We start from the raw sequence: 24,892 nt of genomic DNA, 5'->3' as shown, positions 1-24,892 counted from the left end.
TTCTCATGAGCTCTCACGGTTATATTGATGAAAACAAAAGATAACTTATCATATGGTGTGTCTAAGAGGTTTTAACACTCTTATCATGGATACACGGTCTACACATTCAATAACATCAAACTCATTTACCAATATAATTCATATTGAGTAACACTCCAAAAGACAATATAAGAGCCTATAATTCCATAAAATGGGTATTCTACAGATTCAGTAACACCAAATTCAATCACCAACTTAATTCAAATCAAACAACAGTCCATTAGACAATTTAACCAACTCGTCACATAAACAAACCTCGACCGTAGAAATTGCTGCAACAATGATATCTTCCAAAAAATAGACAAGTTTCAGGTCATTATTGATGAGCACAATTGGATACTAAGAGTTGCAAGTACATCACCAATCCGTGAATGTTATTGATGCAAAAATAAATAACTAAATGGCAGATGCTGCCTCTTCAAAGCAACAAATGGCATCTCAGGAAAAATTTAATGAAGCTGAAGCTTTTTGATCTATATTCAATTTGCTTCGCGGGGTTCAGTCCCATGGGGCAGGCATGAGCAAAGTTCATGATAGTGTGGTAACGGTACGGTTTGAACTCATCATTTACAGCATCCAGGCGCACCTTTGTGTTCTGATCCCGGCTGTTCTGTATCCACCAACACAACATAGCAAACTTTAGCCATGAAGAGTTTGTCCAAGCAGAATTAAAGCAATCAAAAACGAATCTGAGCATTCCCAAGATAAAAGAGAAGAGAAAGAAAAACAACAAACAGACAAAGGGTTTTACCGGTTGCTAATATTCATCAAAAAAGGTAGTGCGATAATTCATGCTTGTAATTCTTTTTTTTTTTCCAAGTCCATTAATTGTGTATTACAGATCATAATAGCACAAAATCAAACAATCTTTACGGGATGAATCCTGGAACATATGACATATTTCACGGATAACATGCTGATGATATATATGGGTGCATGATAAGAAGTAATAGGAAACAAATTGCCAGGTCTGCATTGCTATGATTGGATTAACAACAAACTTGAGTCACATATGACACCATACAATAAAAGGTCTACAGAATATTATTCCCAGATACTTTAGTGCAAATAATCCAAATCAAGATCTTGCTAATAGGAAGATTCTCTCTCAAAGAAAATTTGGAGGCAAAAGAAATTTGCCAGAAATAAAAGATGGGATGATTGATTCCATTATTCTTTCAAGTTATAAATTTGTCTGGTTACTCTTTTTCTTGTATGCGAGATCTATGTAAAAGGAGTACTAGAAAAAAATTACAACTCGATGAACTTTCAATACTATGTGAGAGTGGTGTAAGATTCTCTTCTTCTCCTAAAGTAAGTCAGTCTGGATTTTGAGTGACTCCAAGATAAGCACCCATTTCCTATCTTTTACACCTTTATATAAACCCTATACTACATCCTGCTTTTCAAAGCCATTACAATATTTAACTTGTCTTTCTACTTATATTTACCAGTCTACAAGTAACACATCAACAATCCACTCAATGCCCTTGATGATCAATATCTTCATTTACCTTCCCAAACTGCTAAACATTTGGTGTCAGTGGAGAGCAATGTTTCCTACTACATTGACGACAAGGGAAGCAACTTCTAGAACCAACCAAAACAACGTTGGGAGGATTTACTTCAACCAAAACTTCTTTTTATGATTGACTTCTTTTTCCTATGAATCAGGCATGTTTACATCTAGTATTATTCTTTATTTGTTTATTTTCATTCCATGTCCGATTCCTTTGAGCCCCAGTAGCCTTATAGCTTAACTTTTGCTAATTCAAATGAGAAGCCTTAAAAAAGGAAGTCCTCTAAAAAAGTCTCTTGTTTCCCAATTTAAATGTAAATTTCACCCTAACTTAACTCACCTTTAACCCAAACCCAGCAAGAATAGCATCAGAATCCCATGTCTGCAGAATCATTCTAACTATGGTGTATAACCCAAACTTGCTCTTTACTGAATAGGAGACAGAAAGGCATGATTGGCTTCACAACCACATCGCCTCCATGTCAGACGTCATGACAACATGTAATATAAGAAATTGTTCAGTTGCATAAAAAACATCCACATTAAACCAAAATAGTTTTTTTGTTAGTTAAGAGATTTTTCATAAATTGTTAGCTTATAAAAGAATCCTCAAATATCATCTCTTGTTATCTCTCAGAAGATCCTCATAAAGAGAGCTAATATTAGATAATATCAAAAATATGAATCTCGCATGCTTGTCTAATCTTCTTAAACCTTGATTGGAATGCAAATTCCTACCAAAAATTTTATAACCCACCAGGTTTAATCACAATAGACAATACTCATATACATACAAAGAAAAACGCGGAGACAAGTTAATTTATGTGAATAAAACGTGAGGAAAAAAACAACCTCCCAAACTTTAGAATTTCTAATACTGAAGGCAGAATATGAAAAAAAGTGAGGCCCCTAGTCATACAATTAGCAATAAACTGAAGAATTAAAATAAAACATGACACCAATGACAAAGCATAATAAAGATCATTCAAAACAATCAGGAAGATCCCACACTCTAACAGAGAGAACCTATTCAAAACCCTACAACAAGTGCACATTGAATCCATGCAGGAGGCATGATTAGCAGAAAAAAACAATAATAATGGTCATTTTGACATCAAATTTTAGCCTTTTTTTTTACGTCCACCTACATATGATATCATCTAGTAAACGGATCTCTAGAGATCAACTCTTAAGTTGGAAAAATTATAAACTCCAATCTTCTCTTTCCACAACAGGTACACAAAGACGAAAAAACAAATTCATAATGATCATCAACCTTCCAACCCCATGATGGTAGGCCAAACATTACTCCTCAACATAATAAGGGCTAATTATAGATTATCCCCAATAGTTAGCTATCCTTAAAATTCCGGTCTCTATACTTTCAAAAGTTACATTGGGGTCCCTATACTTACGAAAGTGAAATATTTAACCCCGTTTCTCCTCACACCATCGATTCTGATGACGAAAATACCGCATGTGCTATCAGGTGCAGAAAATGACTCTAAAATAGGGTTAAAAAGGTAATTTTGTATGGTTAAAAATTAATAGATGGAGGATGGGTTGCTCCATGCACGAGGCAGATGTGTGTTCTTACACGCAATGCATGACCCGTGTGCTTCGTTATTTGGGTTTAGTTCTAATATAACTCGTGGTACACATCAGTGATTGCAAAAGGCGCTCGGGCGCTCGCCTAGGCGCTCGGGCAAGGCGAGGCGAGGCGAGGCCCGAGCGCCTCGCTAATGTCCCAGGCGGCGCGCTTCAAACAGGCGCTCGCCCGAGCCCAGGCGCTGGGCGCTTCGGGCGAGCGCCTGGGTAAACCAAGGCGACCGAACCAGAATTTTAGGTCTGGTTCGGTCCTGGTTCGGTTGTCAGTTGGTTCAATCGAACCAACTAAACCGATATAACCCCAACCCTAACCCTAACCCTAACCCAACACTAACCTGCTGTCGCTGCCGCTCTCGATCCCGATCGCGATCTCGTCGCTCGCTGCCGCTGCTCCCGCTGCCGTCGCTCGCCGCTGTCGCTGCTCGCGTCTCCCGCGAGCCCTCCCGCTGCTCGCGCCTCCCGCGAGCCCTCGCTGCTCGCGTCTCCTGCGAGCCCTCCCGCGAGCCTTCCCGCTGCTCGCGCCTCCCTCGAGCCCTCCCGCTGCTCACGCCTCCCGCGAGCCCTCCCGCTGCTCGCGCCTCCCGCGAGCCCTCTCGCCTCCTGCGAGCCCTCCCGCGAGCCTTCCCGCTGCTCGCGCCTCCCTCGAGGCCTCCCGCTGCCGCTACCGCCGCCGCCGTCGCTCGCCGCTGCTTCCTCGTTTCTCCATTAGGCTTAGTATACTCTTAATATTAAGTTTATTTGAATTTTGAAATGATTAATTTTCTGTTAATAGATTAATATTATATTATTTTGATTTTAATATTATTAATTTTATTTATTTAAAATTATTGTTATAATTATATTATATATTTTTATAATTTAGATAATTTTAAATAATTATATTATATTTTTATAATTATATTATATATTTTTATAATTTAGCGCCTCGCTTCGCTCGGGCGAGCGCTTGGGCGAGCGCCTAGCGCCTCGGGCGTTTGTGGACCTTGGCGCCTTTTGGCGCCTAGCGCTTTTTAAATCACTGGTACACATTATCATTCCTCAAAATGAATAAAAGAACAGTGAATGACATAAACCAATTAGAAAAATTTAAGATGTCATTTGCATTACATGTATTTTCAATGTTGTTCAACTATTGTTAGACCCATATCTGCATGTGGTGTTCATAAATATGTTTCCTTCGAGAAAGAAGATTATGGATGCAAACTTGATACCAGATTGTTTGATCTTTGTGAAGGCAAAAACTATAAAACATTGAGACTCGCTATGGTATGAAATTGAGTTTCAATTCGACCTAACTAATTCCTATAAAATACCTTAAACCAATCAAGAATAAAATAAAATGTATATCCAAAACTAAGATGAGAAATAGGTGAAAAACCCCATAGCAGTTGATTGCTTACATTATGACATCAAGCATACATCCAAAATAAAGAAACTAAATGAGCATCAAGACTACAGAAAAAAAAGTGTGCATTATCCTTTACAAAATTTGTACTAAAATAAATGAGGTAACAAATTGTATAATGATAAAAGTGGATACTATTACAAAACCTCTAAACTAAATGAAATTGAATGACATATTTGACTCACCTATCAGTCACTGAGTAGAGGACTGGGAGTGTTCCAAATAGGAGGTGGCATGTTTAGACGAGCATCAGAGTGCAAAATATATGAGAAGGTATCGCTCTCCAAGTCATAGACGATTACATCCCGGCATTTCTCTCTATGGTGATTATTCCACCACCAAAAGTCATTAGTGAAATAGATGCGGTTTGGTGTCAACTCAAGAAAGTCTTTACAAGAGAGACAAAGAGATTGGTTGTTGCATAAAAAGAGCGCATATTCTCCCAAATTCTTCACCTGTTTTATCAAAATAATCAATTTTGATATCAGAAAGGTCCAAAGTCTAGCATGATAAACATTTTAATTAGATGACCAACCATTCCTAAAGTTTCATGAAATTACATACAAAGTTCAACCTGCAAGGGTAATAGATTCAATGATTCTAAAAATTTAAGATGATAGGAGATGACTCTCTAAATATATTGCTGGAATTAATAATTAATTTCAATTTTTTTTATCCAAGTTTCCTAGGAGAATAAGGAATTCCTAAAAAATAGGACTTGCTTCCTTTATAAATATTACTTGTATATCTAAGTTTTGACATATGGAAAACAAGATGTGAGGAATACTTGGGTGCCCTTGGGTTTCTCTCTAGAGTGTCCAAAGAACAAGATTTGAGGAATACTTGCATGCTCTTAGGTTTCTCTCTAGACTGCCCAAAGAAAGTGTTCTCTATGTTTCTAGAGAGGGTAAGATAAAACATGTAAATTCTTTATATGAGATGATGTGTAAACTTTTTATATTTGAGAGAGGATAAGTCAACTATTTTGCAATTGATCTCACGTGATGAATAATTAAGTTTTATCAGGTGAGAAGCTTTTGTTTTATTTTTTTCGTTCCTAACAAGTGGTATGAGATTTAACAAGGATGAGCAACAAAGACGAGTAAAAGTGTGAAGTAAAAGTATTCTTTATTTAGGAGTCACAAAAGTAGATAAAAAAAATAAGTTTATTTATTTATAGATAGAGAATATTTTGAGATGGTTAGAATTGGAAAGCATTTGGGATACCTAAAGCAAGGGTCTAAGGAAAATAAGGAATCCTAATGTGTGTGTGTGTGTGTGCATACATATATACACATATACATATATACATATACATATATGCATATATACATATATAATCGAAATAAAGAGATATGTAGATGAGACGTTGACCTGTAAGGAGGTGCCATTATGAATATCCAATCTATAAACTATCATAAATAGAGTTTCAGTATCATCATTGTGCTCCTCCATTAAGACTTTCTTCCCTCGAACATGGAGGAGATCACATGAGGGAGTCTGAACCAATAACCAAAATGGAAAGTAGAAGGGGTAAATATCAACCAACTCTGGCTCAGGCACCACCGTCTTCCACTCTTGATCGAGGTCGTCCCAAATGTCTACCCTTCCATCAAATGTCGCATAGAGTTGATCCCTATAGAAGATGGCATCCTCGTAGAGACCAGGCAACGACATCGTCGTCCACTTGTTGTCACTAGACCTAGCAAAGGAGATGCCCCCATAGGGGTAGTGGATGAGTGTTACAATGTAGTCTCCTCGTGAGGGGTCCGATGATAGCATGGCCTTGAAGTTGAGCCTAGGAAGATCCTCCACAGGTTGTTGGTCATAATAGATGTTATAGGCGTGGCTTCTGATGCGCCCCCACGGGTCGAGGATGTGCCCAATGTGATCATAGGTGAGGATGGAAGGGAAGTTGACCTGTGCACCATTGATGGGGTTCAATAGTTGTATCTGTAACTGTTTGTCGATGGTGATCAGCCACCCATGGGAGGAACCCACGAAGAGACGATAACGGATCGGAGGTCGTGGGAGGGGGATGGTGTAAACCTTCTGCTCTGAGAGGCTAAAGAAGTGGGCAGCGAAAGGGTCATCAGAGGCACTACCTTTGTTGCCACCACTACCACAGAATGCGAGCCAAGGGCTCTGGTGGTGAAGCTTGGGGCAGCATCGACGAAGATCGTGGATAGCGCGTAACCATGCGGCACATACAACAGTACAGCGAAGGAGGTCGGGTAAGGAGAGCTCAGAAAAGATGAGGTTTAGGACATCCAAGTGAAGATTGGACCAGTCAGCCATAGTGTGGAAAAGATGAGGATTCGCAGCCCTCCCTCCCTTTATATTTATAGTTTTCTTGTATCCAAGTCAACTCTGACACAAAATCGACAACCCTATAGAAGCTGCCTTATATAGTAACTTATTCTCTTTAGATGATGTGCTAATATAGCATATCCATTAGGCTATTTGAAAATCTGATGTGGCACATACAGCAAGTATTGATTAGACTCCATATATTATGTCAAAATTGGTTAAATATAATAGCCATATTATTTGTCCTCTATCCGTGCTTGGTTATAAGCTTATATGTCATAGAGCATAGTATACATTTTGGGATCTATTATCTATATTCTAAGATGATTAGGTGGTATTATATCTTGTACTAGGCTAATGTAGAAAGTAGAAGGGGATGTTTTGGTTGTGAAACTCAAAAGTCATGAAATGTTTTATTAGCATTAGGTGGTTCAGATGTTTTTTTGTCTAGGGCAAACACAACTCACAAATGGGATGCTTTTGTCATGTTGGGAGCTATGATGTCTTGTTTCTTCTAAGTGGATGTATCTTGCACAAAAGATGATACTTTGATCACATCTAAGGTGACACTTTGATCATGTCATATTCTTTAAATTTTTTTTTGTCTTGAGTAAACGCATCGCGCACAAAGGGATACTTTGATTGTATCGGAGGCTTTAGATACTTCTTTGTCTTAGGTGGATGCATCAAGTATATAGAGGACATTATGATTGCATAAGATGTTCTAGATACTTCTTTAACTGAGGCGCACACATCATGCACAAAAAGGATGTTTTGATCATGATAGACACCTTGCTTACTTTTTTATCTTAAACAAAAATATCATGTGCAATGGGGATACTTTAGTTGCATTAGATGATTTAAATATTTTTTTGATATGCAAAGTTGACACTTTGGTCACATTGAGCTTTTTTTTTATCTTATATAAAAGTATCATGTCCAAAAGTGATGCTTTCAAGCTAACCGACCACATTGAGCACTTTGGAAGCTTTTTTTTTTTTACGGCAAATGCATCACTCACAAATGACACACTATGGCCATGTAGAATACTTTAGAATTTTTTGTGAATGTATCACGTGCAAATGGGATACTTTGGGTTTGGTTGACAATGTTAAACATTTTAAATACTTTTTTTATACTGGGCAGATGCATCAAATGCAAGTGGATGATATGATTATATTAGATGTTTTAGATGATTTTCTATCTACAATGGAAGCATCAAATACAAATGAGATGTTTCTATTGAGTTGGACCCTACGTATGTTTTCTTATCCTAGATGGATGCATCATAAGTAAAGGGAATGCTTAGGTCATGTCAAGCACTTTAAAGTTTTTTATCCTAGGGAAACACATCACATGCAACGAGGAAGCTTTAGGCATAGTCAGTTGGATCAAGCATTTCATATGTTTTTTCTTTCCTAGACGAATATATCACATACTAAGAAGACACTTTGGTTGCCTCGGGAGCTTCAGATGCTTCTTTATCCTAAGAAAATGTATCACGTGTAAAAGAGACGCATTGATTGCATTTGACATATGCTTTTTATCCTAAGCATACACATCACATGCATAGAAAAATGCTTTGATTAGATCAGACACTTGTGATGTTTCTTTATCTTGGGGATTCTTTAGCCGTGTGAGGTGAGTCAAACATTTTATAATAAGCTAACAAATCACGAACAAAGGGGATGCTTAGGGCCTGGTTAGCTATGTCGTGGGCTTTATTTATCTATCTTTTTATTTATTTATTTATTTATTTTGTTATGATTAGATGCATTACATGTTTAGGGAACACTTATGTATGTGCACATGTTGGCTATGTGATTGCACATGCACACCAGTCCAGAGCCCGACCCTATGATTTGGGCCTGGTTTGTGCCTTTGCAACCCAACCTAACCCTGTTTTAACCCAGATTTGAACTGGGCCCATGGTCCACATGGGCTAGTGCTTGTGCCCCCCTTAGCAGCCCAGCTGATGGCCCTTTTGTTGGTTTGATCAGTTTAGACTGGTTCAGGATGTACTGAACCAATTCTGTCCAATTCAAATATATATAATCCAAACTGGACCAATTCAAATTCAATTAGATTTGTTTGGGGTGATTCTGGATCAGTTTTAAGTTAATTTGATGTCGTTTCAATTTGGATATAGTTGAAAACCTATTTGGTTCAACTCAATCAGATCATTTGAGTTATTGTTCAAGTCAATTAAGGGTTTTAAAGGAATAGACACCTCATATTTTATGATTTAATAAATTTAAATTTTTTATTTAAAATTATATTATAAAATTTAAAAATAATTAATAATTTTAAAATTTAAATAATAATTGATGTTAAGAATGATGATATTAATATGATTGTTACCACATGACACATGTGATAGTGGTGAGTTATCCAATGCCTCAGTTATGGATCTATCATAGTGTTAAGCATCAAGTCTCTCATATGATACATCAACTATTATAATTATATCTATATTTAATATTTTAAAAATACATAAAGTATAGTCAACACAAAATTAAAACAAGAAAGTAGACAATTACTAAATAAATATAATTAAAAATGTACGTAATTTAAGAAATTTCAATTAGCAAAGTGGTGTGTGTGACGTGGGTGGGGAACCAACAACCATAAGAATAATGGTCAATCAAAACATGACACCAATGAAAATGTATTGTGATAAAGCATTATAAAGATCATTCAAAACAATCCTGAAGATCCCACGCTCTAACAGAGAGAACCTATTCAAAACCCTACACCAAGTGCACATTCAATCTCCTGCATGATTAGTTGAATATATATATATATATATATATATATATATATATATATATATATATATATATATATTGGTCATTTTGAAATCAAAATTTGGCCTTTTTTTTAATGTTCGCTTACATATGATGTCACATCCTGAATTTTTTTTTTTTTTTTTCACACAGGCCAAATAAATAAACATCACTTTATTCATCATCTATAACCATTTATTACAATTTATTTATTCATCAAATTACAAATAGAAAAGTTAACTTCAAGAGTCATCCAAGTGGCTCTACCTAGCGGTAGAGGAAGGTTTGCTCTCCACTGGAATCCGATTTAGTACTAGAGGGAGGCTGCTCTGAAAATTAAAAACAAAGAAAATTCAGCAATGCTGAGTAGGAACCCCAAAAGTCAAATCAAAATAAATACATGATCAAAATTCAATCAATCATCCCATTGGCGTATATCAAGTACCCGAAGAAGCACTCCCCCAACAGCGGATGGAGAGGCTTTATCCTACGGGATGAGTTTGTGTTCTCCCAACAGCGGATGGAGGCAAACTCATATCACACTCCCAACAGCGGATGGAGTGGTGTCCCACACCCGCCAAAGTGGGGACACGTTCCTCCCAACAGCGGATGGAGGAACCGTCCAGCCGCCACGTCTGACGGCTCGCTAATCCCCGAAGGGAATCGCCCTACCTGCTCTCGGCAGGAATATAATCTCACACTGGTCATATCCATTTCGGGATGAAATAACATATTTAAAACATCTCTTTCAAAAATCATCAATATCAAATAATATAAATTAACCCTCAATTGACTTGAACTCTAGTTTAATCGATTGAATTGAACTCGATTTACTAGAGCCTAACTGAACTGATCTCTAATCCTTATTTAACTGGTCTGGAACCACCCTAGACTAGTATAATTTAGACTAGATTAAGTTCAATTTAGGTTAAACTAACTTGAATAAGTCAATCAATTCGGAATCACCCTGAATTGATCTAGACTAATCAAGTCTAGTTTAATTCAATCAATATTTGGGCTCAAGTTCAACAATAATATTGGGCTAGATTGAGCCAGTCCATCTACTGGTCATGTGCATTATACATAATTGAGCATGCATTACATAAAACTGGCCCAGCCCTGGCCCATGGACTAGTCATAGCATATACCCATTAACAACATAAATGAAAACATAATAATGCATTAAAAGATAGATGAGGAGAAAAGCTTTAATACAAAGAAATAACATTCTCAATTTGACTAGAAATCATAAGACATTAAAAGAGGGACTAAGAGATAAGTTTTAACACAAGGAAATAGCTTTCTAAATTCAAATAAAAATCATGTTTTCAACACATAAAATTTCAACATATTCTAGTCATATTTTAAATCATTCAGAATAATATATTTTAAATTTCAGATCAAAGAATATCAAAAAAAGGGATTTTAGATAACATATTCTAGTCTAACAAGATTTTAATCCAGATAAGATTAAAGATAAACTGTAATACAGAAAATATATCATATAAAACATATACCTTTTTAACATATTTAATTCTACAATAAAAACCTTAATCATGGGTCAAAGAATATTTTGAAAACTTTAACTGATTACTTTAATACAAAAAAAATTGACATTTAAAGAATTGATACACATTTTTCAAACTATAAAACTTTCAACATTTAAAGAATCAAAATAAAAGCTAAAACTTTTAAGAAAGGTAGGGAAACCTACCTCTTGTCAATAGGGTGTAACTCCTCGTTCTCTTGTTAACAGGGTGTAACTCCTCGTTCCTCCCGCTGCCAGGCTCGACTAGGTGAGGAACGAAGGAGAGAGATCCCTCCCCTTTAAATAGGAGGAGGCGAGCCTCTATTAAGGGAAATAAATTTTTAATTTTCGTATTTATAAATTATTTTTATTTAATATACTACCAAATATGATATCATCATATTTGAAATACTTACTAGTTATTTCCTTAATTCATATCAACATATAAGGAAGTAAATTAAGATTTCCTTAAATTATAATAACAAGTAAGGAAAGAAAATCAATTCCTAACTTAAATATTTGATGTGATTACATATGATATCATCTAGTAAATGGATCTCTAGAGATCAACTCTTAAGTTGGAAAAATTATAAATTCCACTCTTCTCTTTCCACCTCAAGGACACAAAAAAGAAAAAATAAATTCATAATGATCATCGACATTCCAACCCCATGATGGTAGGCCGAACATTATTCCTCAACATAATGATAACATGATACCAAACAACAAAAGTTCATTCATTTCACAATGAAATCAGTCACAGACCAATCAGCAAGCAGCAAACTTGAATCAACAAAGCTATACCAAACAATGTAAAAAGAATTCAAATGAATCGAGAAGTTATACCTATGGGCATGAAGGAGGGCAACTGGCCCAAGATAGGCCTCAGGATTCCACCAACAGCTAGGGCAGGAGGTCCAGCAGCAGGCGCAAAGAATACACTCGTACATCGGTAGATGGAGAAGGTCTTGGTAAGCTTAGGCTTAGACGCGGCCGCCGCCGAGTCGGTCTGGGAGGAGTGGGCAGCCGCGGTGACCGGCGGCCCGTGGGCAGGGAGGAGGCCGCGCGCGACGGCGTATCCTCGCGGAGGAGAACCCTGACGGCGGCCATATTAGTGATGGGATCGCCGAAACAGCAAGCGACGCAGATGACAGAGAAGTAATAAAGGGCAATTGGAAGTGTCATGCTCACCACCGGTCTTTTTAAGTGTTTATAGGTTGCTCGTGTATAAAATTTTATATTTTAAAATATATAATATATAATTTTTTTCATTAAGTTTAAATTAATAAATATTTAAATTTATTTGATTCATAATAAAATATTGATATAATAATATATAATTTAAGTTTAAAAAATAATATATTGATTTGAAAATGTAGATCGGTTGCCTAATCAACCTTGTGAAGAGGAGCTAATTAATTTTCATGACGGTGTGCTCCCATACTTTACACTTTTCCTATATTGTCGCCCATGTTAAGATCCACGCCAACCTTGTCTGTCCTGTTTGCTCCACTTTTTAACGCCATGTGCCCTTCCTTTTCGTGTTCTGTTGCCAAGAAGATAATGCACTCGCTGTTGAACAAGGGTGATGAGAGAAATGGAGAAGTAGAACCTGAATATGAGAACTACTAATGATGACAACCGGAACACTAGTAAAAGTGGGGAACAACGGTTTGGGGGAGAACAGAGTAATTGTCGTCGTCATCGCTACTGTTGTTACTAAGGTTGACGAGCTATTGCTGCTTTTGTTGTAGCCCAACTAGAGAGGAGTTGTGTGGTTCAATCCTATGCCATAAGTATCTAACGAGGACAAGGATGATGAACCTTATGATGACGACAAGGGGACGGAGGACATGGAACAAGAGGACTTGTTCTGTGGGCTCCTTGTGGCCCCTCGTGCCTGATCTACTAACTGTACTAATGGAGGAGTCCTTTGTGGCCGACACCAAGGTCCAAGGCTGATGCGTCATTGTGAGCGTGATGTCGCAGGCGGCCCTGCTGTCGAAAGAGCAAAGAAACCAAAGTTATGTGGTGGCTCTGAAGGTGAAAGCATTACTGATAGGATCCTTCGCCCCTCTCTATACCCCGATTGATCTGGTGATGATGTTAGACATGAGCCAAGGCATGATAGGGGAGAAGTTTCGAATGTTGAAGCGCGTAATGCGATTGGTGGTTTCCTCTTTAGGCCCGGAGGATTGGCTCTCCATTGTGGACTTTTCGACCATCGTAGGTGCTAAGAGACTTGTGCCTCTATGACAAATGTCGAGGCAAGGCTAGCGTGTCGCCCGTCAGATCGTGGAAAGACTCATTTTGAAGGAAATTGATCAGGTGACTGGTCTATGTTTTAAATCTATCTATTATTAATTTTTTTAAAAATTAAATTATATATATTATTATATTAATAGTTTATTATAAGTTAACATGTGATGTAAGAAGACTCTAATAATAAAAACTTAATAGGTCTATGATCAAAATTATATTGATTAAAATGGACCTACAAATAATATTTTTATGTTTTCGTCAATCTATTATCATAGATCGCTGTATCTACTCAGTATTCGGGCCCAGCTTTTTAAGGCAAAAATAAAACAGGTACATTTGCAAGGATCTTCAGTCGTGGAATAACCTTTTTTAATAAAAATCGGAAGAAGCCGGCTTTTGGAGGAGAGGAGTTATTGGGTTCCACAAATCAATATTGTTACACGTGGCATCATGTTATTGGTGCAACAGAAGAGGGTTCCACTGCGTAAAGATTTTATGCGCACCCTCTGTTCCACTACAGATTGAGCCCAAGTGGAACCCACAATAGTCCACCACCGCATCCACTAATAAGTGTGGTAGAAAATTAGGTAATTTGAGTAACTAATTAGAAGATCGTCCTAAATCATGATCATTCACATGTGACAGTGCTAATCATTAAAAGTTTCTAATATGGTTTGTGGACTTGCTGTGCACACGTGGAGGTCGAGTGTGCCTGCCACATGTTCCCTGTTAGAACCAGTTAGGGTTGGCCTAAGATGGTGTGTGGAAGCCAAAGAAAGAAGTTCTTTGTAGGATAAAACCATGCGGAGATTCCACAGTAGATAATTTCTTGGGGGATGAATGACGACTCATTAGATGACAAGATCACGAGGTCCAAAAGGCCTCAGATATCTTACCATACTTGGAGAGAACAAATGATGCTTCATCATCTCACTTATAAACGAATCTTTATATTTTAAAGTGATGAAAAAGACAATCCCTTTGAAACAGTGCAAACTTCTTTTTTACGTACAATGAATTATACATCTTCGAGCTGTGCAAGGAGATGTTGGATTGTTAGATATGGAACAGCCAAAACCAACATTGATATAAACACATCAGATAAAGCAGGCTCCGAACAAAACATACACATCATCTGATCAGGATTCATATTACACAAGACTTGAAACTGAATAAGAATAATTCTTGAGGAGAAGCTCAAGGCCATAACCCATCATACCAGACAGACCTTAGAGAGCGAAGCCTTCCACTCGGTGTGGGCAAACCGATCAGAGACGAGAATGATCGAAAGCAAAAGATTCTGTGACTCACTTGTACATATAGATATCATTGGCTTCTTCCGGAGGAGGAAGAAGAAGCTGCATGAGAGAGAGAGGGAGAGGGAGAGAGAGAGAGAGTTGTTACTGAGGGCATGTTCTTGTGCGTCTCCAAGAGAATGCTTAAACCCTAAACTAAATGAGAAATAAAGAAAATAAATGAGCATCAAGACGAAAGATTTAAAAAGTGTGCAATATCCTTTACAATATTTTTACTAAAGTAAATGAGGTAACAAATTGTATAATGATAAAAGTGGATGCTATTACAAAACCGTAAAATATATGAGAAGGTATCGTTCTCCAAGTCATAGATGATTACATCCCGACATTTCTCTCTGTGGTGATCATTCCACCACCAGAAGTCACTAGTGAAATAGATGTGGTTTGATCTGAAAATCTTTACAAGAGAGACAAAGAGATTGATTGTTGCATAAAAAGAGTGCATACAAGAGAGACAAAAGTAAAAGTCTTCCTTATTCATGAATCACAAAAGTAGTCAAACATAATATGCTTATTTATTTCTAAACAGAGTATATTTTGAGATGGTTAGTATTAAAAAGTATTTGGGATTCCTAAAGTAAGTGTGTTAGGAAAATAAGGAATCCTAATATGAGAAGGATTCCAAGGAAGAAAACCTAAAAGTTATACTTTTATTATTATTATTATTATTATTATATATATAATATCAAAATAAAAAGATACGTAGATAAGATATTCACCGGGAGGTGCCATTATGGATGTCCAATCTATAAACTATCATAAGTGGTTGTCCACTTATTGTCGCTAGATCTAGCAAAGGAGATGCCTTCATAAGGGTAGTGGATGAGTGTAATCTTCTTGTGAGGGATCCGACGATAGCATGGCCATGAAGTTAAGCCTCGGAACCTCCTCTATAGGACGTTGGTTATGGTGAATGTTTTAGGTGTGGTCTCTAATGTGCCCCCATAGGTCGCAGATTGGTTCGATGTGATCAAGGGTGAGGATGAAGGGGATGTTGATCTGTGCACCATTAATGGGGTTCAATAGTTATATATTGAATCACTCATCAATAGTAATCAGCCACCTATGGGAGAAACCCACAGTGAGATAGCAACGGATTAGAGGTCATAGGACGGAGATGGTGTACACCATTTGCTCAAGAGGCTGAAGAAATGGGCAGCGAAAGGATCATCGAAGGCACTACTAGCACTATCTTTGTTGGCACTGCTATCACTGAATGCGAGTTATGGGCTCTGGTGGTGAAGCTTAGGGTAATATCGATGAAGATCACGAATAGCACCTAACCATGCGACACATACACTAGTATAGTGAAGGAGGTCGGGTGAGGAGAGCTTAGAGAAGATGAGGTTTAGGATATCTTGGTGAAGGTTGGACTAGTCGACTATAATATGGAGAAGATAAAGATTTTTTACCCTCTATTCCTCTATATTTATAGCTTTCTCGTACCCAAGTCAACTCCAACATAAATTTGGTAGAGGTTTCCTTATATAGTGAGTTATTCTCTTTAGATGATATGCTAATATAGTATATCTATTAGACTATTTGAAAATCTAATGTGACATATTCTATATGTATTAATTAGACTTCATATATCTTGTCATAATTAACTAAATATAATAGTTATATCATTTACTTTCTATCGTGCTTGGGGTACAAGCTTATCTGTCATATAGCATAATATAAATTTTAGGACGTATTACCTATATTCTAAGATTATTAAGTTATATTATTTCTGGTCATAGGCTAGCATGTAGAAGGGGATGCTTTAGTAGTGTAAGTCATATAAGATATTTTTACCAAGAATACTTTATTTGCATTAGGTGGTTTAGATTTTACTTTTTTTTCCCAAGCAAACACATCACACACAAATAGGATACTTTTACAGGAGGTATGATATCTTTTTTCTACTCAGTGGATTTGTCGTACACAAAAGATCACATATAAATAGGATATTTTTATAGGAGGTATGATGTCTTTTTTTTACTAAGTGGATGTATCTTATACAAAAGATGATAGTTTGATCACATTTAAGGGGACACTTTAATCATGTCAGATTCTTTAAATTTTTTTTATCCTAAACAAATAGATCATACATAAAGGGATATTTTGATCATATCAAAGATTTCAGATACTTATTTATCTTAGGTGGATGTATCAGGTATATAGAGGATGTTATGATTATATAAGATATTCAAGATACTTATTTATCTTAGGTGGATGTATCAGGTATATAGAGGATGTTATGATTATATAAGATATTCAAGATACTTATTTAATCGAGGTGCACACTTCATGTGCAAAAAGAATACACTTTAGTTATTTTTTATTTCATACAAATATAGCATGCGCAAAGTGCTCAATTTAGTTGCATTATATGATTTTTTTTTTTTACTTACGAAGGTGACACTTTAATCACATCGAGTATTTTAATATATTTTTTTATCTTATATAAAAGTATCATATGCAAAAGTGATGCTTTCAAGCTAAACGATCATATTAAATACTTTACAAGTTTTTTTTTTGTTTTTTTCACTCACAAATGGCAAACTATGGCCATGTAGAATACTTTAATTTTTTTTCCTAAATAGACATATCACGTGCAAATGGGATACTTTGGGATCACATTTTAAATGTCTTTTTTATATTGGGCAAATGCATCAAATGCAAGTAGATGATTTGATTATATTAGATGTTTTGGATGATTTTATTCAAAATAGATGTTTTTATTTAGTTGGACCATTCATATGTTTTCTTATCCTAAATGGATGCATCATAAGCAAAGAGGATGATTTTGTCACATTAGGTACTTTGAATTTTTGTGTCCTAGCAAACACATCAAAGAGGAAGCTTTAAACCTAGTTAGTTGGATCAAGCATTTCTTTTACTTTATCCTAAGCAAATATATCACATGTAAAGGGGATGCATTGGTTGCTTTTGACATATGCCTCTTTTTTTTTTTTTTTTTTATATCCTAGGCATAGATGTCACATGCATAGAAAAATACTTTAATTAAATCATATACTTTTGATATTTCTTTATCTGCCGTGTTAGGTGAGTCAAACTTTTTACCGTAGGCTAACAAGAACAAAGGGGATGCTTATGGTCTTGTTGGCGATGTCATGGACTTTATTTATTTATTTATTTATTTTTGAGGAATATTATCGATGTCATTGGTTATGTCATGAACAAAAGGCAGCTCGGGTCGATCACTAAACTGCATCAGAAAAAATTATAAGAATATTCTCGAATACGATCGAATCTGATTATAAAGTATCCCATTTTGATGAATGGTAGAATATGAACATAGATCATCCGTAATGATGTGGTCGAATTAGATCATGAAGTATCACTTAATGATAATACAATAAAATTCAACCATAAAGCGTCCATTGTAATTGAGCCCACCGACGAAAGGTTCTTCGAGACAATTCCATCCATCGAATAACATTGGGGTCTCGACAAATAGAAGTTGATAACCTTAGCCAAAAAGCATCACCTTAGACCTGAGTGACATGAATAACAACCAACCAAATAAAACATTATATCCCCACCCATTTAATTATTGTAATAACATATTGGGAGCGAGCAAATGATATAAAGGTATGACATATAGGTAGCCTAGTGACACTGTCACACCCTTGTGATTGACATATTACCTAAGTTTTAATTCTATAAGATTGGTAGTATAACATCGACAAGTATGTTGACTCTATGCTGATAGGGCAACTTATTCAATCAGAATAACATTTAATAGTCTGATCACAAGACTTGTCATTATCCCATAACTATAACTTTGATGCTTCAAACACACGATCATATGGCTCATTAATAACCAAATAATTTATATAATTTTTTTGATAATTATCAAGATTTCAATTTCATAAATAGCTCTAATGCACCATAAAATCCCTCGAGGTGTATCGTTAATAGAGAACTTATAAATTTTTTGAATCATTTGAACCTAATATTAATTTAAATATTGGAAGGATTTTTATTGTTATATATCCCGATATAATTTTACTGGATTATTTATCAATCCTGACCTTACAATAAACGCGAAAGTAAGGCTATGCCTTAAGAGAGAACACAATAAAGATTTAGTCCTCAACTAACATATACCATGACTAATGCTTTTAGAATGAAAAAAAAAAATCAAATTTATTTTCTTTTCAGTTCTAATAATTGCCTTGGCCTCATGTTCATTGATGCTCCTCTATCTTAGTTGTTCAAGCATCCTTTATTTTTTCCTTTCCTCTTTAAATTATATAAATTCTCTATCATAGTTATAACAATAAATGATAACTTAATCCTATATGTTTCCGTAATTGTTGTTCTGCGTATGCACGGTTAAGTTTTCTTTTGGTCTGATCCTTTACAATAAAAAAACATAGAGAATCACACTTTCTCGACTAAGTGACAAATCCAATTAACCCTCCCACGATCAAATTAACCTACGACTGAATCGTAAACGTACAAACTTTAGTTGGCTCCTCAAACAATCCAAGACTGCACGGAAATACTCTTAATTGTAAGTTACTGATCATAAAGTTCCATAAACAAATCACTTCCAATGCTGAAGCCCACCTGGATGATGATGATGTGGACGTCGACGTGTCCAACCTAACACGGATAAATGACATGTCAACCCAAAGGGCAGTACAGACGTCAACGTGGATGAGAACGTGATTCGGCCTTTGCCGTGGCATGAGCCTTTCCCCAACGGAGACGGGCACCCACCACATCCGATGGCGTGAGGCGAAGAACCGAGATTCCCTAAGCGGCGAAGATGAGGTAGATGGACTGTCGTGGATATTATTTGTCGCAGTGGGTAGTTGCCATGCCCAAGTACATTGTTTATTATTATTCATATGTCGAGACGCTTCTTTAACGGAATATTCCTCGGTATCATTCTCACTTTGAATTGAATGTTAAATCTTTCTGGAAATACTTGACTTCCAAAAACAAAGAGAAATGAATACATCGGGCGCCAGCCAGAATTGGAAGATCTTTTTTGTGGCATTCACCGTAAATTATCGCTAGAACCAGGGGCGTCAGCTTACCGCGAGCGCCTTTTGGTCGCGCGGGCAGACGCGCGTGAAGGGTCACGTGTCAGCCTCGTCACGGATCACGAGCGAGTCACATCATCCCCCCTGCCGCCGGAACTTTTAAGCCCATCTTGTCTCCCTCTTCTCACTGGTCGGGTAGCAGAAGTATCTTTCCGTCATCGGCGGTTGATCAACTGACGAGTTTAGTTAAATGAAATCCAAGGTACACCGCAATGCATCTTTTTTGCACGAATCATAAGACAAATGATCACTCGTCATCCGGCGGTTCTCTTCTTTCCGATGGGAACGAATCCGTCATTAATTGAAGCGTTTTCCATCGGATTATTCTAGAGAAACCCTAGTTGGCGACTTCTCCTTCGCCTATATAAGAGAGACGGCTTACGGCCCCTCCCATTCCGCCTCCATTTCTCTTCTTCTGACGCCTCATTTCTCTGTTTTCTCGGATCTCATTTGCGATCGCCATGGGTGAGACTTAAGATCTCTCTCTTCTGAGTTCTATTCGCTGCTATTAGGATCTCATGTTGGGTTTCCGTTTTTCTTGTTGTAGCTGGAAAGATCAAGATCGGCATCAACGGTCGGTTTCCTCTCGACTTCTTCGATTTCGATTTCATGGTTCCGATCGGTATATGATTGGGTTGTGAGCTTTTGCTGATCCGTTCTTGAGCGTTTTGATAGGGTTCGGAAGGATCGGGAGGCTGGTCGCCAGAGTCGCACTTCAGAGTGACGATGTGGAGCTCGTTGCTGTCAACGACCCCTTCATCACCACTGATTACATGGTACTGTTCTATTTCTGTAATCTTGTATGACTTATGTACAGATCTAGTCATCTGAAGACACCGCGTGCTTGTTCTTAATTTTGATTGGTGGACTGATGACATCACTATATCTTTGTGTATATTGTTATGTGGACCTTTAGTATGTTGCCATCCGTGGTTTCAACCGTGAATTCTGCAGATCTAGTGGTTTATTACCTATCAGTTTCAATTACTTGCCAAAAAGAATATTTCACTCGTTCCCAGTGTTCCATATGAGTTGTACAGTTCCTAGTGACTGTTTCCTGTCTTCTTCGTAATGATTGATGTCTTGTCTACTTTCATATCGTCTGGTGTCTTGGCCATTTCTGTCTTCGATAATTGCTAAATCTGTACATTTGCTCCATTTGTTCTTGTCTGAATCGTATAATTGTATGATACATTGCAGACGTACATGTTTAAGTATGACACGGTGCATGGATCATGGAAGCATCACGAGATTAAGGTTAAGGATTCTAAGACTCTTCTTTTTGGCGAGAAAGAAGTCACCGTTTTTGGTATCAGGTACCTTTTTTCTTTTTTTCTGATGTGTTTGAGATATAGTTATGTTTCGCCATTAAGCTGTTCTTTTTTTATAGGAACCCTGAGGAGATCCCATGGGGTGAGTCTGGTGCCGAGTACGTCGTGGAATCAACTGGTGTCTTTACTGACAAGGACAAGGCTGCTGCTCACCTTAAGGTAATAATAATTCTAGATGTCCTTGATTTTGCAATTGGTTTTCCCCGTTTTTATTAATTTTTTTCTGAGGATTGTATCTGATGATATTTTTTTATTTTTGACCAACATAATTATCTAATCGTTGTGAAATTAATGTTATTTATTTCATCAGACTGATTCATCAATGTCAATACAGCCTAGTTCACTCAGGTTATGGGCCGTCCGTCATATGAGTCACTAAATTTAACATATCATTGATGCAGCTGATGTCCAGAAATCAATTGGAAGTTAGTATTTCAGTGTTTTTTCTCTTATGTTGGATGTCTGGAATATGACATTTGCTAAATGTAAGACATAGTGCAATTAGTGAAGAATTACTGGCATGAAGAGTTTTAGAAGCTTAAAGGGTAGATAGAGAAAACTCTATTGCAAATAATAAAAAAAGAATTACTCTTTTACAAATAGTAAAAAAAGAATTTGTTAGTTTGACTAGTTATGTTGTCTTATATAGGGCTTAATGGCACGTCTCTTTGTAACCAATGCTACATAGTTAGGATATTATGACTTAGCATTATTTGTGCTGATTTTCCTTTTATTATTCAGGTACCTAAGATGTACAGATTCATGAATGGCAATATGTATGTGTTGTCTGTATGTGAATAACAGTAGATAGTTGTTTCTCATCATCAGATTTGAGGCTTGTTTTTAGACATGCTATAAGTCATGATAGAAGATGTTTACATTTTCTTACGTTGGATATATATGGCAAGCAAATTACCTGCATATGTGCATATAACAACACTAGTGCTTGAAATAGTGGAGTTTGCTGAACTACCATTTTGAACTATTCTCTTTTACTACAGGGTGGAGCCAAGAAGGTCATAATCTCTGCTCCCAGCAAGGATGCCCCAATGTTTGTTATAGGAGTGAATGAAAATGAGTACACGTCTGACATAAACATTGTATCAAATGCAAGCTGCACAACCAACTGTCTTGCTCCTCTAGCCAAAGTATGTATATCTAATGAAGTGCTATCTGTTAGTTCATGATTTGGTATTAATTAATTTTATTGAATTATCTTTTATGTCAGGTCATCCATGACAGATTTGGAATAGTGGAGGGTTTGATGACTACAGTTCATTCTATCACAGGTAGTTATTATTTGAGTTGTACAAATTTGTTTCTACTTAGTGTAGCATGTAGCATCTTTTTACTGAAGTTGTTAATATGAGCTTTACTTGTTTATCAGCCACTCAAAAGACTGTTGATGGACCATCTAGCAAGGACTGGAGAGGCGGACGTGCTGCAAGCTTTAACATCATTCCTAGCAGCACTGGTGCTGCCAAGGTACTTCCAGTAGCATGATATATTTAAGTGATTGAACCTTCCCCTGATGCATCAGGCAGATCTTTTTTTATGATTTCATTTTTGTCATTTAATTACATCTGGATGTAATTAAATATATATTCATGATCATGTATAATATATAATATGCACAATAGCAACCTCACTTGATGGATTCAAGAGACTAGATCTCCTTTATGCATAATGCTGTGCTAGTTGATGATGACTAAGAAGGCATCTGCTTCTCATATACTTTCTACAATAAATCTGTTCTAATCTACTTTCATGGTAGGCATGCATGGTGTCCTGTGGATTGTGGTCCATTTCCTTTTGTTTGTATTGTCTGTTTCAATTTATTTTCTGGTCCATGTTTGTTACAACATGTGGATGGTAGTTGGCTATTTGGAGTTCTTGAATTATAATGCTTAGACTTCATTTCATGTTAGTGTTTCTACGGTGGCCTTGCTTATTTGATAATGATTTTCCAGCTGGAACTCTTGAATTATTTTCTTGTTCTGTAAACATGACTTCTCATGATAATTTGATGTCAACCAATCTGCTTATGATGCAGGCTGTTGGAAAGGTCCTTCCTTCTTTGAATGGAAAGTTAACCGGTATGTCTTTCCGTGTTCCGACTGTTGATGTGTCTGTTGTAGATCTTACTGTCAGGCTTGAAAAGGCTGCCACCTATGATGAGATCAAGGCTGCCATTAAGTAAGTATCAAGATTTGACTCACCTAATTCATTTCTTTAACAACGACGGCTAGAACCAGTGTTTTTTATGTGTTGACTAAATTTGGCACCTTAATGTTCTGTCATTGTCTTCAGAAAATAATGGCAACATAATTGTTTAGACATTTATCTAATAAACAAGCATATCTTCTTGCCCTGCTAATACTTGCCACCATCTTCCCTTCACGATTGTTTAATTTGTTGCACCACAGGGAGGAATCCGAGGGAAAGCTTAAGGGCATTCTGGGATATGTGGAGGAGGACTTGGTCTCCACTGACTTTGTAGGAGACAGCAGGTACTGTCTGTGAATAAGATATTTAATGGGTTCTAATTAATTACTTAGTGTCAAATCCTGTTTCTTCCCAGCATGATTCATACTCACGTTTGTTGGCTCTATTTGACCATTATTTCCTAATTTATTTATTTTTTGTTTGCCTACTGCAGGTCAAGCATCTTTGATGCCAAGGCCGGAATTGCCTTGAATCCTAACTTTGCCAAGCTTGTGTCTTGGTATGATAACGAGTGGGGTTACAGGTAACTAAATATTGCTCTCTGAATACAATGTGAGACTATTACTTGTAGACATCTGGAATAGGTGTATACTTCTGCTCCACTATTACACTTTTTTATTTGAAGTTTTCCTTTTTGTTGGCAGCTCACGTGTAATTGACCTGATCCGCCACATTCACAAGACCAAGTAATTCGATTGCTTCCCCGACTTGCTGTTCTCCGGCCGTTCTTCGGACCATTGCTTTCTCTTTATTTTCATCACGAATAAATGTTTTGATGCGACATCTTTTTCATAATTGCCTCCCAGACTCTAGCCTGGGCATTACATACATGCCCAGTTTTTGTTTTAGATGTTAATTATTCAGCTGAATGTGAGGCTGAACCGTGTAATTTGCTTCCGGACTCACTGATATGGAAGTCGATTTATTTTGAATTGACAATAGTCTTGCTGGTTGTATTTATCGTTTATTGCTGGGTGGTATGGAAGTGCGATCCGAGTTAACTTATGTTTGGTCGAAACACGATAGTGTCAAATTAAATGCTGTGTGGCTGAGCATCCAACATCACTTCAACAGCCGTTTGTCCAAATCTCGACATTTCTGCGTCTTGTGTCAGTAGACTTCGATCTTAATTTCTCGTTTGGTTGTTATTCTGGTCGTCGACTGGTGCTGAGATAGAGTTACATGCTTTGCCTACGGGTCGTCATTGGCGTGAATGATACATCTTGGATGGTTTTATTGCCCAATCGAATGATCAAACGCACGTGACGCGCATGTTCCCAAATTGTTCAATGAGAGCGAGAAATAATCCTACACTGAGTTACACGTGAATATGAACGGTTGGCACTTCCAACCGCGGTTATGATTTAAATATTATTAATGTATACATACCTCTCAAAATATTGCCAAAAAATCTGAGCGCCATACCAATCTTGATTCAGTTTTCAATAGATAATATTATTAATTAGAGATTTAGAGGTTTGAAACTTCATCAAACA

The 24,892-nt window shown here is 36.9% G+C and overlaps 2 protein-coding genes and 1 long non-coding RNA gene across 4 annotated transcripts; 1 reads left to right on the top strand and 2 right to left on the bottom strand.

Annotated features, from left to right (window-relative positions):
- Nucleotides 1-211: 211 nt before the first annotated feature.
- LOC135652914 (uncharacterized) lies at nucleotides 212-12,396 on the bottom strand. Of its 2 annotated transcripts, XR_010502255.1 has the most exons (3): nucleotides 12,042-12,385; nucleotides 4,757-5,026; nucleotides 212-649 (listed from the first exon to the last, which is right to left on the bottom strand). It is a non-coding gene; the product is annotated as an uncharacterized LOC135652914 (long non-coding RNA). The 2 variants fall into 2 exon arrangements; XR_010502254.1 differs by lacking the exon at nucleotides 4,757-5,026 and having other exon boundaries at nucleotides 12,042-12,396.
- On the bottom strand, nucleotides 5,141-7,281 carry LOC135652273 (putative F-box protein At2g33190). Its single transcript, XM_065173107.1, has 2 exons — nucleotides 5,888-7,281; nucleotides 5,141-5,145 (listed from the first exon to the last, which is right to left on the bottom strand). The coding sequence occupies exons 1-2, from the start codon at nucleotides 6,867-6,869 to the stop codon at nucleotides 5,141-5,143; spliced, it is 987 nt and encodes a 328-aa protein (XP_065029179.1). The 5' UTR covers nucleotides 6,870-7,281.
- A 7,775-nt stretch (nucleotides 12,397-20,171) lies between the features above and the next one.
- On the top strand, nucleotides 20,172-24,328 carry LOC135653304 (glyceraldehyde-3-phosphate dehydrogenase 2, cytosolic-like). Its single transcript, XM_065175144.1, has 12 exons — nucleotides 20,172-20,304; nucleotides 20,387-20,413; nucleotides 20,515-20,615; nucleotides 21,040-21,155; nucleotides 21,230-21,329; nucleotides 22,172-22,318; nucleotides 22,399-22,459; nucleotides 22,558-22,655; nucleotides 23,224-23,366; nucleotides 23,597-23,680; nucleotides 23,830-23,919; nucleotides 24,041-24,328. The coding sequence occupies exons 1-12, from the start codon at nucleotides 20,301-20,303 to the stop codon at nucleotides 24,084-24,086; spliced, it is 1,017 nt and encodes a 338-aa protein (XP_065031216.1). The 5' UTR covers nucleotides 20,172-20,300; the 3' UTR covers nucleotides 24,087-24,328.
- The last annotated feature ends 564 nt before the right edge of the window (nucleotides 24,329-24,892 follow it).

Source organism: Musa acuminata, chromosome BXJ3-11 (assembly GCF_036884655.1).
Source record: "Musa acuminata AAA Group cultivar baxijiao chromosome BXJ3-11, Cavendish_Baxijiao_AAA, whole genome shotgun sequence".
NCBI lineage: Eukaryota > Viridiplantae > Streptophyta > Magnoliopsida > Zingiberales > Musaceae > Musa > Musa acuminata.
This window is presented reverse-complemented; position numbering and strand designations above follow the sequence as displayed.